The sequence below is a fragment of the Puma concolor genome, chromosome B2 (genome assembly GCF_028749965.1).
Source record: "Puma concolor isolate L17-30 chromosome B2, mPumCon1.1.hap2, whole genome shotgun sequence".
NCBI classification, from domain to species: domain Eukaryota; kingdom Metazoa; phylum Chordata; class Mammalia; order Carnivora; family Felidae; genus Puma; species Puma concolor.
Window position 1 is genome coordinate 131,634,161 of NC_141671.1, and position 16,416 is coordinate 131,650,576.

At 39.1% G+C, this 16,416-nt stretch overlaps 1 protein-coding gene across 1 annotated transcript in view; it reads left to right on the forward strand.

Annotated features, from left to right (window-relative positions):
- Positions 1–15,862, forward strand: part of PHACTR2 (phosphatase and actin regulator 2) — a 293,165-nt gene extending 277,303 nt beyond the window's left edge. The window contains exon 15 of the mRNA XM_086708411.1: positions 8,966–15,862. Coding sequence (XP_086564537.1) covers positions 8,966–8,981 — 16 coding nt within the window. The 3' untranslated portion in view covers positions 8,982–15,862. The remainder of the gene's footprint in view (positions 1–8,965) is intronic.
- The last annotated feature ends 554 nt before the right edge of the window (positions 15,863–16,416 follow it).

Genomic DNA, 16,416 nt, shown 5'->3' on the forward strand with positions numbered 1-16,416 from the left:
ATTAATTTGTATTACATCATTAGAGTTACATTCCAATAGAGAAAAATTTTGGCTCTAAGACTTATAAAAATCTTGCTTATGATTTTCACATTGTTTTCAGTATTTCTTTTAAGAGGAAAAAGGTTTGGTAAACACTGCTGAGTTTAATCAAAATAATGCCAAAATATGATAATGTTTTACATTTAGAAAATCGCTTATGTAGAAGATGGTATTACTCTTAGCAGCAGTCACCCTTGGAGGGAGCATACGGGCTGCTGATCATTTCCTAGCCCTTTAAATGCAATCTAGATAGAGAGCAGCTCACTTATTAGCTCTCCTTATTAGTGGCAGACATTATCTCCTTATATCAAGTAAGCCTGCCATTCAAAACCTAAATCTGTTAACTCCCTGTGGATTTAGAGTGGTTAATAAAAGACAGCCCTGCTCCCTCTGCCCGGGCACCTTTTTATCCAGAGATAATCTCCCCCACAGTGATGTATCAGACAACACTGGAAGGATCCATTCCCATAGAGGGAGCTTCCTTTGCTTCTGTATCTCTGGAGAGATTCACAAAAAGCTGATAACATTGGTTGCCTCTGGGGCGGATGATTGGTGGGTAGGAGCAGGCATGGGAAAAATTCACTCTTTGAATTTTTGAAATTCAAGAATTTATTATCAAAAACAAATACCTAAAAGAAAAATGAAAGCTCCATTCCCTAAGTTCTCTGTCTGTAAGTGAGGATACCATCATGGTAGCTTTCCTTGAATAATGTGCTAGCACTAAATTCGTTGTGACATTCCTGTTATTGGTGTACCCAGAAAACACCTCTGAAACCTCCATCATGGAATATATTCTGTGACATGTTGGATCTGTAGTGGTAAAGAATTGCAGTGATTCACTCTTTCATCTAATTCCCCAAATTTCTCCCCGTGTATTTTGGATGGCTCTCTGGCGTTGCAATGCCTTCTGGGGCCATGTGACAAGGGGGAGGACTAGTGATCCCCGAGACAATTCATCCTGTGGCCTGAGAGGAACCAAGCTCTCACACTGGCTTCTTAGAACACTTGCTACTTGTCTGGCCACATCGTCTATTTTCTGCCACCAGCAGCTGCCCGCCCAGGTCACTGTTCAAAACCCAGAAGACTGTTTGAAGGGCTGCGTATTATTTAATAGGATTATTGCATTCTGGAAGAAGACCACCATGGCGAAATAAAGCTGCTTCCCTTTCCATAGTAAATGGCATTTCCGAAATGTAAAATGATTCCCTAAATTATAAAGACAAATGGTATGAAAGGTCAAATTTTCGTTGAAAACTAAATTTTAAAATAGTTACAGCTATCTGAGGGGTAAGATTATGAGTCATTGTAATCTTCTTCTGGGTATTCTCTTTTCCAGAATTTTTTTGTATCCACATGGATTAGATTTATAATCAAGGGAGAATATTACTTTTAAAAAGTAAACTTTGAATTTAGTAAGTAAGAGTATTTTTTAGAGTGTGAAGTGTAAAATCCATGTATGTGATTTTATTAGCTTATAAATTATTTACTTGTTTTATTAAAGCAAAGAATCATTGAATTGACAGTCTTAGCATCAAAGTGAGTCTCAAGATCATTGGCATATTGTTAAGTGGAAAATCGGGATACTGATAAAGCTATGAATAGCAATAGTATGTTTTATTTAAAATTCAGGTGCATAGCAGGGCGTCTGGGTGGCTTAGGCAGTGAAGCGTCTGCCTCATGATTTCAGCTCAGGTCATGATGTCACGGTTCATGGGATTGAGCCCCACATCAGGCTCTGCGCTGATAGTGCAGAGCCTGCTTGGGATTCTCTCTCTCTCTCTCTCTCTCTCTCTCTCTCTCTCTCTCTCTCTCTCCCCTCGCCCCTATCCTGCTTACTCTCTCCCTCAAAATAAAGAAACTTAAAAAAAAATTTTTTTTAATTCAGATGCATAGAAAAAAAATAGGAAATAACATCCAAAAACTCTTAACTGTTTATTACAGAATGGGGTTATAGGCTTTTTTTTTTTTCTCTACTTTTCAAACACTCTTAATGTGGTTAGGTTGAGGTATGTCTGTGGGTGTGGGCATGTATATTTAAAGTGACTATCTCCTTCTATACCATTTTGAGTGATTACTATCCTATGTAGATTTACAGATAAAGTAAACTGATTTTTCAACTTTTAGATACGCTTATCAAAATGTGACACGGCAAGAATTACACGTGGGACCCCAATCAAAATTAAATAAGGGGCGGGGCACCTGGATGGCTCAGTTGGTTAAGCCTCAGACTTCAGCTCAGGTCATGATCTCACAGTTTGTGAGTTTGTGAGGTTGAGCCCTGCATCGGACTCTGTGCAGACAGATCGGAACCTGTTGCTGCTTCGGATTCTGTGTCTCCCTCTCACTCTGCTCCTCCCCCACTCACACGTGTGCTCGTTATCTCTCTCTCTCTCTCTCAAAACTAAACATTGAAAATAACAATCAAATTAAATAAGGGGTCCTCCACTGAGGAATGAGAAAGCTGCTTTCGCAGTGCTGTTCTCTTCCGTGGGTGCTCCATTTACCTGGACAGAACCTAAAAAGAGCTGCAGAAATGCAGCTTTAACCACCAGACTTGGAAGCAATTGGCTCAGTATTTGGAACAATAAAAGCCCATCCAGCATGTGATCTGGCTTCTCAGGTAGAACTAAGAGCTGTGGTTTAGGAGAACCTGCTCATGTTTAAAGCATATGTGCCACGACCTTGAAACCCTTTTAAATAAAGGAGAAATGCATTATTCAGGATTTCTGTATATATCAAACACGGAAGTATAGGAAAAGCACACACAAATTACATTTGTGAGTAATTTTATTATTTTCTATTATCTGAATGAATTTACAGGAAGGTGAGTAAGTTTGTATGTATTAATTTGTGGAGGAATCACCTTTATGGAAAAGAATGATATTTACCTGAATCCCATGACTTAAAAATAGCTCCCCCTCTAGGGGCACCTGGGTGGCTCAGTCGGTTGAGTATCCGACTTCAGCTCAGGTCATGATCTCACGGTCCGTTGGGTTCCAGCCCCAGGTTGGGCTCTGGGCTGACAGCTCAGAGCCTGGAGCCTGCTTTGGATTCTGTGCCCCTCTCTCTGTGCCCTTCCCCCACTCATGCTCTGTCTCTCTCCCTCTCTCTGTCAAAAATAAACATTAAAAACTATTTTTTTAAATAACACCCCCTCTCATTCACTTCCTCTCAACAATATTAAAATAAGAAAAATGTATTCCAGTTTTAATAAGAAAAACACGGGGGCGCCTGAGTGGCTCAGTCGGTTAAGCGTCCGACTTCAGCTCAGGTCACCATCTCACGGTCCATGAGTTCGAGCCCCGCATCGGGCTCTGGGCTGATGGCTCAGAGCCTGGAGCCTGCTTCCGATTCTGTGTCTCCCTCTCTCTCTACCCCTCCCCTGTTCATGCTCTGTCTCTCTCTGTCTCAAAAATAAATAAAAATGTTAAAAAAATTTTTTTAAAAGAAAAGAAAAAAAATGTAGGTAACTTCAATTTTGAGTCCTAGGAGAGCTCAGAAAAAAAAGTGGACCAGGAGTTTCATTGTACTTCAGGCACAATCACAATAAATCTATTTATTGCTCCATCAGTTGGAAGCCTAAAGCCAAACTGTCATCTTGTCAGAGAGGCAGACTTCTCAGGAGGTAAAGCTGAACTTCTCACATTTCAAAAATGAATGCAAACCATTGAGTTGTAACAAACGTAAGAGCAATTTGCATTTTTAGTACCTCTAACCAGAGAATTTTGGAGCTGAATTGGAAGAAAAGATGCCGCCTTTAAACAGAATATAGGGGGTGCCTGGGTGGCTCAGTCGGTTGAGCGACCGACTTCGGCTCAGGTCATGATCTCACGGCTTGTGAGTTCGAGCCCCGCATGGGGCTCTGTGCTGACAGCTCAGAGCCTGGAGCCTGCTTCGGATTCTGTGTGTGTGTCTCTCTCTCTGCCCCTCCCCACTCATGTTCTGTCTCTCTCTCTGTCAAAAATAAATAAACATTAAAAAAAAATAAATTTAAAAAATCCGGAATATAAATTTCCTTTTCTGATTGGATAGTGCAAGAAAATATATGAGGTTTTGTTTTTAGTTTTTGTTTTGTTTGTTTGTTTATTTATTTATTTTTTTACCAGATCTGGCAGTCCATATGAAGAGAGGGTACATTCTTTTTTTTTTTTTTCAATTTTTTAATGTTTGTTTATTTTTGAGAGAGAGACAGAGACAGAGAATGAGTGGGGGAGGGGCAGACAGAGAGAGGGAGACACAGAATCCAAAGAAGGCTCCAGGCTCTGAGCTGTCAGCACAGAGCCTGATGCTGGGCTTGAATTTACAGGCTGTGAGACCATAATCTGCACCGAAGTCGGATGCTTAACCAACTGAGCCCCCAGGCCCCCCAGAGAGGGTACATTTCTGACCCCTGGCTTTGTTAGCATATTATTGCCTCTTATTGGTTGGTCACCTTCTTCTCTTAGCTGGACCTGGGAGCCATGCTGATGGCCTGTGACCTTGCATGCAGTGCAAACGTGGAGTTCATTCTCTAATGGGACCCATGGGCAAATGGTGCCTACAGGAAAAAACAAAAAAGCTTTATGGTGTCCTGCTAATTTCTGGAAATTAAAAGCAGAATGCTTTCTAGGAAAATGCTGGGCTTTAGAAGGTTTTACATCTCTTCTGCTCCACTGACTACTCACTTTGTTGTGCATTTCAATTATTAATTCACCTTCTTCATCCCACAGGCATTACCAGTGGGAAGACCTAGCCCATCATGTCATGTTTCCCCATGCTTGTCCTTTGAATCCAGTGAAAATTAGAGCATTGTGGAATGTCTGCTGTACAAAGCCCAGCAAATTAGGAGAGGGCTAAAATAATTGCTCACTTCAATGAGTTTGTCTTTAATTCCTAGAAAAGCTGAACTTTGATGGCTCAAGGTGTGAAGGTCCTGCAGGTGTAGTCTATTTGTATTGTCATGGCCCCCAGGGCACCCGCTTCCCTGGTGTGGTAAGGACAGTGCTTGTGTGTCCTGTGAGGAGGGAGGTTGTACTGCTCATTTCAACCCCAAGGACATCACTGGACTCACTTTTCTAGTAATTGTAAAAAGTTTGTGCTGAGCCCATTGTCCTCGAGTTCCCTTTGTAGCAAAAGGCAGATGTTTTTGAGAGAACAGTGGCAATCAAAGTGTAGCCTGGGATGGGGAACAGGACTTTTCTCTGGTCAAAATTGATCAGAACTAACGGACAGATGTAGAAATCTAACTGATTGCCTCTTCCATTACATTCCACCCAGAGGGCACCAAGAAGACCCTTTGAGTGAAAGTATGAGTGAAGGCATGTTTTGTTCTCGCAGTCTGATGTAGGTTAGTTAATAATAGAGTCTGAAGCCTGGAGCCTCCACTTACCAGCTCTGTGCCTTGGGCACATGACTTAGCATCTCTGTGTCTGTTTCCACATCTGTACTGAGGGGATACAGAGGTACATACCTCATAGGATTGTTTTGAAGATGAAACTAGGTAATAACATGTATAGCACTTGGACTTGTGCTGGGCACAAAGTAAACATTAGTACTTTCAGCTGTTATTATCTACCTGTCTTTTATATTTTATATAAAAAGGCTGGTTTAAGAGGTTTTCAATTACTCTTTTGAAATATTTTTGTAGAATTTCTGTGTTTTTCTTCAGGTTATGGTTGACTCTTCGTAGAAAGCATGATGGAATGTCCTACCATATTGGGTATCGTAGATTAATATAAATGTAATTGTAGTTAATTAAGGGGGAGCCTCATGATTGGACTCTTCATTTATAAGAATTGTTTAAAGAAAGTTTATCAAATAATTTTCTAAATGCCAGTATATATGTATTCAGGTTTTTATGCATTCCATAAGTATTGATTGAGCACATAGAGTGAGTCAGACTCTGTTCTGGACCCTGGGAATTTAGAACATGTCAAATAAGGTCCTCACTCTCCCATGGTTATGTTCTACTGAGGAAGACAAACCATTACAAGTAAACAAATAAATAAAAATGATAATTTCAGTTTGTGCTAAGTACTATCAAGAAAATGTTGGGGCGCCTGGGTGGCGCAGTCGGTTAAGCGTCCGACTTCAGCCAGGTCACGATCTCGCGGTCCGTGAGTTCGAGCCCCGCATCGGGCTCTGGGCTGATGGCTCGGAGCCTGGAGCCTGTTTCCGATTCTGTGTCTCCCTCTCTCTCTGCCCCTCGCCCGTTCATGCTCTGTCTCTCTCTGTCCCAAAAATAAATAAACGTTGAAAAAAAAAATTAAAAAAAAAATAAAATAAAAAAAAAAAAAGAAAATGTAAGGGCACCTGGGTGGCTCAGTCGGTTAAAACATCGGACTCTTGATTTTGGCTCAAGTCATTACCTCACGGTTCGTGACTTGGAGCATTCTGTAGGATGTGTTAGCATCCTAACAGAGCCTGCTTAGGATTCTCTCTCTCTCTCTCTCTCTCTCTCTCCCTCCCTCCTTCCCTCCCTCCCTCCCTCTCTTTCTGCCCCTCCCCTGCTCTCTCACTCTCTCTCTCTCATAAATAAATAAATAAACAAACAAATAAATAAATAAATAACATTTTTAAACAAAAGAGAATCTAACAGGATGCTATTGAAGGGACAAGACCGAGTATATAGATAGGATGACAATGAAAGGGGTGTCTTAGGGAATAAAACCTATTGTGTGATTTAGATGACAAGAGGAAGCTGTCAGCACTGTTGGGGGAGAGAAAAACATTCCACCCCCAAAGGGAACCAGCTGATTTCAAAGGCATAGCTAGTGCAAAGGGCCTGAGTTGGTAAGGATTTTGCATGACCAGAAGGCAAAAACAACACCCAGGTGACTAAAACAGGAACGTTGTCTCCCTGTAACCAATGTAGATTCACGTACCTCCCAAAGTTATGGCCAAGGCTGGCAGTAGGAATGGAACTCAAAGTGGATACATCCCTACTTTGGTCACAACAAGTTTGCTAACTTTGGAAAGCTTGGTATATCTTATTTTTATTTTGAGTTTTGGAAAGTCGAACATGCAAAAATAATATAACAAGCCCCATGCATCCATCATGCAGCTTTTCCAGTTATCAACTTATAGCCAATCTTGCTTCAACTGTTCTTATGGCTTTAATTTTTCACTTTTTTCATGCTTTGATTTTACATGACAACATATTTTAAGTTGTCCAGTGTGCCAGATATCGTATTCCATGATTAAAAGTGATGAAAAGCAAGTCTTTCCTCCATGCCACACAATCTTAGTGGAGGCACACCTACATAAAGATTGTATACCGTGATAAGTAACTGGTATAAACCAAGGGTTATGGGAACACAGAAGAGAAAGGTGATTAATGCTTCCTTGAGAAATGGAGGAAAGGGAGTTTGGAGAACTCACAGAGTGAGATTGCAGGAATTGGAGATGGGAAGGAAGATAGGACAAAAGGCAGAGCACAGAAGTGGAAAGTATTTGGGGGCTTAAAGTTTTTTTGTTTGGTTGGTTGGTTGGTTTTTGTTTTGTTTTGTTTTTTGAGAGAGAGAGAGAGAGAGAGAGAGAGAGCAGGGGAGGGGCAGAGAAAGGAGGACAGAGGATCTGAAGTGGGCTCTGCACTGACAGCAGCAAACCCAATTCGGGGCTCAAACTCAGGAACCGTGAGATCATGACCTGAGCCGAAGTCAGATGCTCAACCGACTGAACCATCCAGGCGTCCCCGGAAGTTAGGGTATTTTGGAAGTAGTAACAGAGATCTAGCTAGAAACATGGGTTGGGCCACATCCTGAAAGGCCTCAATCACTACTGGAAGAAATTTAAATTTTATTTCATAGGGGAAGGTGAACAATACAATGATGTTAACAAAGAACTGGAAAGATCAGATTAGTGTTTATGATGATATTGCTAGTGACAATGTGGGGCACAGATTTGATCTCCACATCTCTGAGCCTGGGACAGGAAAATGAATTAGAAGACTCATTTATGAGGACCAGTGAACATTAGATTAGACAAGACAAATGAAATACTAAATAGAATTGCGTAAACTTTCTGTGTGGGACCACAGAAATGGGCTGAAGAGGTAGATCAGATAAAATGTTGTAGAGAAGATGACTTTTGACTCTGATCTTGAATATGAAAACATAGATGGGAAACGAAGGGAGAGGATTGCAATATTAGAGAACATAGCATGTGCACAAAAGCACAGGGCTCCAAAAACACGAGGAGGTTCAGGAACTCACATGGAAGGATGTGAAACCAGCTAACTAGCTAGCTAGCATGCCATTAAAACAGCACTAGCAAAAGATGGGGACACTTTAATGGACTCAAGGACCGTCAGTCGAGGCAAGACTCGGTGACTGATGGGATGTGGAGGGTGAAGAAGAGAAATGAGTTGCAAATCTGAGGGTCTTAGACTAAAAATCTTTTAAAAGGTAGATTGTTTAACAAGATGGAATGTGCCAAGGCAGATTTATAAGAAAAGACCATTTGTGTAGTTGTGGATATGTTCAGTGGAACATTTAGATGGAAATGCCTGGCAGGTATTCGGAAATTCAGGGTAAGAAAGTAGATTTAGTGTCTTCAGTGGGAGGTGATGAGATGCTGAAGATAATGAAACAGTGACTATTTGTTGATGGTTTCCTTCTATAACTATGAACCAGGTGTAATCAAATCCTGTATGAAACATCCCACTCAGCTCAGTACAGCTCACAGCATGATGCTTAAGATTTGCTATGTTTTGTATACTGATTGCTCTGTATCCTCGATGATATAACCAGAAAATTTTATAGAGGGGCTGTCTTTGCTTTCCAGCCTAACATTTGTAACAGTAACATTTGTAACACTATTCTGTTATGCCAGTAATTTATAACAGTAATTCAGTTGGGAGATGTCTAGAGCTCCCTTTAATATAAACATTGCTGTACCTTATTCGGTCTATACTATAGACTCACAGAGTTTCTGTTTCTTCTGTCAGGTTTCACCGTCCATAAAGAAGTGTGAGACTCTGGAAACATAGACTGGTCATCTTTGGGGGAAGCCTCTCTTCCTGAAAACCTGATATTGCACTGGGATTTGAATGTGTGTGTTTCCGTTTAATTGGGGAAGGAAGTGTATGGAAAGTGCTCCCCACCTATACAGCCCAGATAGGGCCAACAAGCAAAGGGACAGGTGCAGTGACTCTGCTGTCCAGCATGTGTATTGATGGTAAGCAACACCATGGTTATACCGGTTATTCTCCATCAGGAGTTTTAATCAAGGAAGATGAGCAGAAGACAATCGCTGGGTCCCTGTTACCAGAAAGCCAAATTGTAGACTGCGGGTTAAAGAGAAATGGGGACTGGAATTGCTGGGCACTGGAAAGGGGTAGGGGTTGAAAATCAGAAAAGAAGAGAAATATTTCATTATGTTAATGAAGAAAAGAAAAAAAAATCAAGGCATAAATATTTTTGAAGTAGGCTTTTGGTAGCTGAGAACTTATTAAGGGATTTTGGAATCTAATCACCCAATGTGGATTCCTTAAAGACCGGATCCTAGAAGAATATTCCCGTTTCACCGTTATGTTGGTGCAGTACAGTACCATTATTTTATGTTGTGCCAGTGAATCCAATTGCCAGAAATAAGTCTGAGTGTTTTCATGCATCTTTTTCTTAAATGCAAGAGACGTTTATTGACTCTTAACAAGCATGCCTGCCCAAATTTTGTTGCATGTTTCAAGTAACATAGCTATATACACACTTTTTATTTTTTTATACTCCTTATCTAATGTACCAGACTTCTACAAGGATAACAGGACTGGGAATAAAGTCAGATGAATGTGACCCTATAAATCTGTAGGAAGCTCTAGAAATAAATCTTTTGGTCTTTCCCTAGCTTGATTATCTTCAAAGTCAAAGCAACCATGCTTGATCTAAGGAAGATAATATTGACAATCACAACACCTTTTTCAAAAAAAAAAAAATCTGAATCCAAAGTTAAAACTTAAATGCAAGTGTTCTGCCAGCAGTTATGTCTGAGTGGGCATGGAAAGGACTACTCATTTTCAAGGCTGCATTAAGTTGGATTGCTGCTATTAAAAAAATTAAGTACATGGATCAAAAAAATACTCATCCAAAGGCTTAAAAGAACACAGGGAATTTCCGCTAAGTGGCGAGTGAGGAGGACCTCATTTTATATTTTAAGAGTCTGCAGATTACATCCGTAAATATAGCATTGACTTTCAGTGCAAAAGAATCAGTGAGCTTAAAGTTTGGAAGTCATGGAAGGTTTCTCTGGGAGTCTACACTCAGTATTGAGACACCCTCAATTGCCATCTTGCCGTTTTTCATGGAGTCACAGGCACAGCATGGCTTCTGCTCCCAAACACATATGATCAGATGTAAATACCCCTTGCATTTAATTGTTCTTTCATGATTGTTTTGTGCTCCTTGTATTAAAAACACATGAGACATATACTAACAAGACAGGACACGGTAGACTATTTTATTCTCAGCGCTCAGGCTAGAATTTTCTGAAATGTTTCTGGTTCATAATATGGAAGACTGTAATTTGCAATTTCAACCAAAATAGCAAACATTTAATCTGGGGGATAAGTTTGGATCCTGTCGTTCATTTGTATTTTACAGAACCACTTGAAATTGAATGATTTTGCTTACAAATAAAAACTTTTAGCCCCAGTTGGCCTGTTACAAAAAGCTGGGACCATTTTATAACCAAAAAAAGAAGTTGCCCTTCTTGCTGCACTCAGCTGTGTGCACTAAAAAACCCAGATTCTTCACTGTTGTCATTTTAGTACTAGTACAAGATGAACTTTTGCTTTTGAAGAAAAAAAAAATTCTGCATGCCCAAGTGTTTTTTCTTTCTGGCTGAAAGGTTTGCGCAGGTCACGGTGCTTCGATCCAGCCATGGGCATTAAGTTAGTGCTGATTCTTGCCCAAGTCCTCCCTTTCCTTATAATATTATGAGATGATCACTTTTGTGTCTTGGGAAAAAGTCCAAGGAATGTAATGTTATTTTAATTTTCTAATCTTTAAATATTACCTTAATTTCTAGTCACAAGGCCTCTATAAAATGCTAAATATAAGACATTTATCACTGTTTTGGCACTCAAGATACAGGTCATGGCAGGTCTCTATTTGGTTGATAAAAGGAACAATTTTTTCCCCATTCGTGGTGCCTGTGATGCAGTTTTTTAATAATCTACAATGAGATGCACCCAGTTCAAAAATGACACTCCGGTCCTTCAGTATACTGTCTCGCTAGTACGATAGGTCAGATTTATTAACTACTCATACTTTTTCTTCATACCGATTGACACATTTAGAGAAAAGTTTACAAGTTAGAGAGAAATGAAAAAGCCAAAAATACTAGCACCGCTAGTCTAATATTTAAGAACCACCAATTAATTATGTCATGAGAATGATTCTTTAAATAAAAAGCTGTGGAAACAATCGAAGGGTTATGAGCTAACCTGTATTTTGCAGAATAAGGTTCTATATTAATAGCTAATTTGAGGAGCCGGAAACACTGCATATTCACCTGGCAGCCCATCCAGAGGTCTCTTGTCTGGAAGACCCAAAAGAATGCAAAGTTGTGGACCACCCTATGCCCAATGCCAGCATTTCTGCCGTCCAACCAATAAGCTGCAATTCTATGAAGAAAATAAATATGTGCACGAATCGGGCTGTTGTAACACAAACCAGGCTGTTCCCTACTTAACGTGAGACATTAGGCTGACATAGAGGAAATGAGTTTTCCTGAGTCCCCAAGATATGATTAGGGAAGCAAACAAACCCATATCCAGGAAGATCCCAGGCAGGAAAGAACAAGACAGACTGTAAAACACAAAGGGGCCATCTCGGTCTTTTGAAAAATCAAGCAAAAGAGCATTAACATTAAGGTTGTGAGAAGACGCCATGGGCTTTATCAGCTTCTCCATGGTCTGACAAAATTAGTCCTCTGGTGATCAGCGTGAATTTAAAGCAGCCCTGCCTGATAATTCCCTGTGTATGTGAAATGTCTTGCATTTTTTATGTTTGATATGATTTACCTTTATGTTAATTCCTTAAATTATTTAAACTAAATCTATAATATTCAGAGGACCATTTTGGGTATCTGAATAGCTGTTCTAAGTGGAAGAAAAAGCAAACTCATCCGTCTTCTCTGATTTACCCAGAAAAGCAGACTTTCTGGTTTCATTTTCATCTCCTTTATTAGCATAATGATTGTAGTCACTTATCTTTCTCTAACGTTAGTAAATATATTTCTGTTAGAAACTTCTGAAATGTAAGTGGAAATCTATTTCAGACAGTAAAGGAATTGAATGCACCCTTGAAAGTTATCAAATATTGAAAATGAGAGATAATTTCTTAAAACCTGTAATTTGGGTTTCACACCCTGCAGTTAATTCAGTGCTGCATTGGTACTTTGAAAACATACAGTAGCTTACACTTAAAAGAGAAAACAGTCTGCATTAACGCTGCATATCCTGATACGTACCACGTTTTAACACGTAACAGGCGTTGTGTTTATACTCAATAGTCAGACACAGCTTGCAAAAATGATACCGTATTTGCAATAGAAGACAACTTTGCCTACCACATAGTTGTAGGTGCACATTTAAAGAGTGAAAATGCTCTTTTCCTCCTTTCTTGCTCAAAAATTTCTTCAGTTTATTATTCTTTAAGTGGTCCCAGCAGTACATTAAACATAGTGAGAAGCCTTCCTCAAAAATAGGTGAGATGGAAGAAATAAACGATTATGTCATTTTCATCAATATGGTAGCTGAAGCATTTCTAAATTCCAGCCATATTATTACCCCTAACCTTACTAGTGAAAGTATATAATTTGTGACAGGAATTAATTTCTTCACATCATTGGAGTATGTTATGAGCAGTAAGGAGCCACTAGGATGCAATTTATTTGCAGAGTTGTCCCTTGGCCTCTTGAAATGGGTTATGTTCCACTATTGAGTATTTGCTGTCTTCTTTTTTTTTTCTTTTTTTCCTAAAGTTTTTTTTCAATGTTTTTTTATTTATTTTTGGGACAGAGAGAGACAGAGCATGAACGGGGGAGGGGCAGAGAGAGAGGGAGACACAGAATCGGAAACAGGCTCCAGGCTCTGAGCCATCAGCCCAGAGCCTGACGCGGGGCTCGAACTCACGGACCGCGAGATCGTGACCTGGCTGAAGTCGGACGCTTAACCGACTGCGCCGCCCAGGCTCCCCTTTGCTGTCTTCTTATTGGCAGGATGTATCACACTGTTTTGCTTGGCAAAGCAAAATGAACTTCTGGAACTGAAATATGTCCTAGAGGGGAATGCCATGGCAAAAGTCATCATCAAATTAATAGGACCATTTTTCTGAGAGAAAACTTATCTTTGGGTAGTTCAAATTCAGATTTCCAAGAGCTTGGCAGTGACCAAAGGCTGGTGGGGACAAAGGTAGAATACTCCCAAACCATTCTCACTTTCACTTTCCTTTTACTTTTGGCAATAATTAAGCATAAGCTTTATATGAAAATGGGAACCACCATCACATTTCTAGAAACCAATGGAAGCATATCTCATAAGGTCATTTCAAATTAACAAATCCCGTATACATTCTGCAAGATTTCTGGCATAAAATAAAATAAAATAAAATAAAATAAAATAAAATAAAATAAGAGAATCCTGTGGCAGCTATTCTCACCAAAAACCAACCCTACCGGCGAGGGTCATTTTTAGCAATGCTAGGATTTACCGCACAAAAAATGTCATCCAGCTTGTCACATTGCTCGTGCAAGGTGCCCCTATGTGCAGAGCACTGTTGATCAGTGTTTCTCAGTGAGGGTGCCTTTGACATTTGGAGCTGGGCAATTCTTTGTTTACAGAAATGTTCCCCACGTTGCAAGACGTTTAGTATCCTAAGCCCCTTCTAACTAAATGCCAGTAGCATGCCCAGTCACTGTAAAACCAAAAGTCAGAAGCCCTCCCCAGTGTTCAAATGCCCTCCTAAGGCCATACCACCTTCCGTGAATACCCCTGTCTAGTGCGGTTTGAGGACACACAGGGAAACTACCTATTTAAAATATTGTCCTGACTGCCTTGCATTACTTTGGGCCCTGAACAGTTTCCTTCCCTTTTATTTTTCAAGGCTTCTGCTCCACGGAAGCTTTAGTTTGCCAGTTCTTCAGGGAGGAGGTTGTCTGGCAGCCTTGGCAGTTCAAGCGGGCATAGTCACTTGGCTGGTCCCTCTTCTGTTCAGGAGAAATTTCAGATGAAGCAAAGTTTCTTCTCGGTTTTGGTCTCACAGTTTCACTTCAGAACTACACTGTTGATCACAATCTTTGTCAGTGTCATGAGGATTGAATTGTACGGCTTAATACACAACTAACAATCCACATAAACAAAGCCTGTGGTCCATGAAAATCACCAGTAGATTTCACCTGGTAAGGTACATCCCTTGAGTTACAAAATAGTCACCTCTTTCCCCTCTTAAAAAAGCATTTAATCTACATGCGAATGCTTGAATTCTCCCTGTATAAACATAGTCATGCAGTTCAATTTTACTAAAATTCTGAAGTATGAAGGAAGCGTGGATTAACTGGATGGCATATGTATTGTTCCTACTTCGATGATGGTCATACACGAAACAAGATGAATTTTACCTAGGTGAAACATTATTAAACTATGCGAACGATACATAAACATACTTATTCTGTCACTTTTTATCACCAAAACTGAGTAGTAAATATGTCCTGAAATAATATGCATGAATGGTGGCTTATAGAATGGAATAATTTAGCCACTAAAATTTTTTTAAATATTAAAATTTCTAAATAATCTTTTTCGAGACAGAGCAACTCAGAGTCGATAAAGGTGATTATATTGTGAAGATTTAGATGGTGCTTAAGAATTCTTAGCTTGTTAAATACCAGTATTTTTTTTTTCTTTTTAAGAATAAATTAAAGGGAGTAAATGAGGCAGAATGCCACTGCACCCTCAGGTCAATTTCATGGTATATATTAAAATGCCAATAATATTTGTGCCACTTGCCAATTTAGGGGACTTTTCCCTTCCTGGATGCTTTTATTATAGTTTGACTGTATCATTACATTGCTTCGAGAGCCTTCACAAAGAGATGTCACCATTGCAGTGCTAACTAGCATTTGAAAACAATCCGAATAAATCTAGGGTCAAACCACTTTCATTACTTAAAATATAGGCACTAATTTTTATTTTTATTTTTTTTAATATTTCTTCTGTGGCTTAGAAATGTGCCAGTGTTCCAAACATTCTGCACCAGTTTCACCAGATGTAGTACCTAGCAAAAACCTAACCTGTCATTTTTTTCTGTGTTAATAGTGACCTTCAAATAAAGCACTATATGCATTCTTTTGTTATTTCAAGCTTTGGTTTAAGTGGTTAAGAGTGGTAAGCTGTGATCATTATCAGACTGACTGAATGATTCCTGATTTCCAGTGAGTGATCTAATTCTACATATGACACAGGTACAATATCTGTGAGTTGTAAATAACTGGAACTATACACTGATTAACATGACAGTTTCTCTTTTTGTTGTTGTTGTTCTTGATCTGTACTGTATTATAGTATGTGGGTAGAAATACCTCCAAGTATACACAGATATGTATATGTATTCCACTATTGCAACCTGAAAGACAGACTATGTATTATCTTTTTTTATTCCTTACTGGTGTTTGTGTTATTTAAAAAGCAAAATTATGCTCTACTTAGTTGTATAATATTATAGGATACTTTGCTGTGCACAATTCCAAGTGCCTTAGAACATTGTTTAGCTTTCTTAAGTATATATAAATGCATATATGTATAAAATTGGGAAAAGTTACCTCAATAAAATCATTGGGAAATCCCCAACTTTAGTTTCTTCCAATTCTATTGTATTGAGATAGTGCTCGGTATTTTTTAATTAAAAGCTCACTGAGTTCTCCCCTGTAAAGCAAAAATAAGATAGTTCTTCTAATTGTTTATTATTCCAACTGCACCTAACTCAAAGATTTCTGTATGTAAGGTCTTGTGATTTGTACTTTTTATTTAAAATATCTAAGAATTACTGCGCGAAACAGCAACTTACAGTATATTTTTAAAACTTGCTTTTTTTTTTATATCTGAGGATATTTGATGTTGATGTTTTTATTGACATTATACTGTGTAAAAATAAAAGCTAGTCCCTTTAGAGTTTATAATACAGAAAATAAACAAACTTCCTCATTATGCTTACTATTTAATGTATTATAAGCAAAGAGAGGTTGGCAGCATATTTTGGCCAAAAAAGGAATTGGAATATATTTATCACTTTTTCAACAGTGGTTACAAATTGTAACTTAGCCTCCCTCAACTCTGGGATAGGGGCAAAGGATGAGAGGAAAGTTGACAAGCAATTTGTGTATCATTATCCTAGATACAAGATA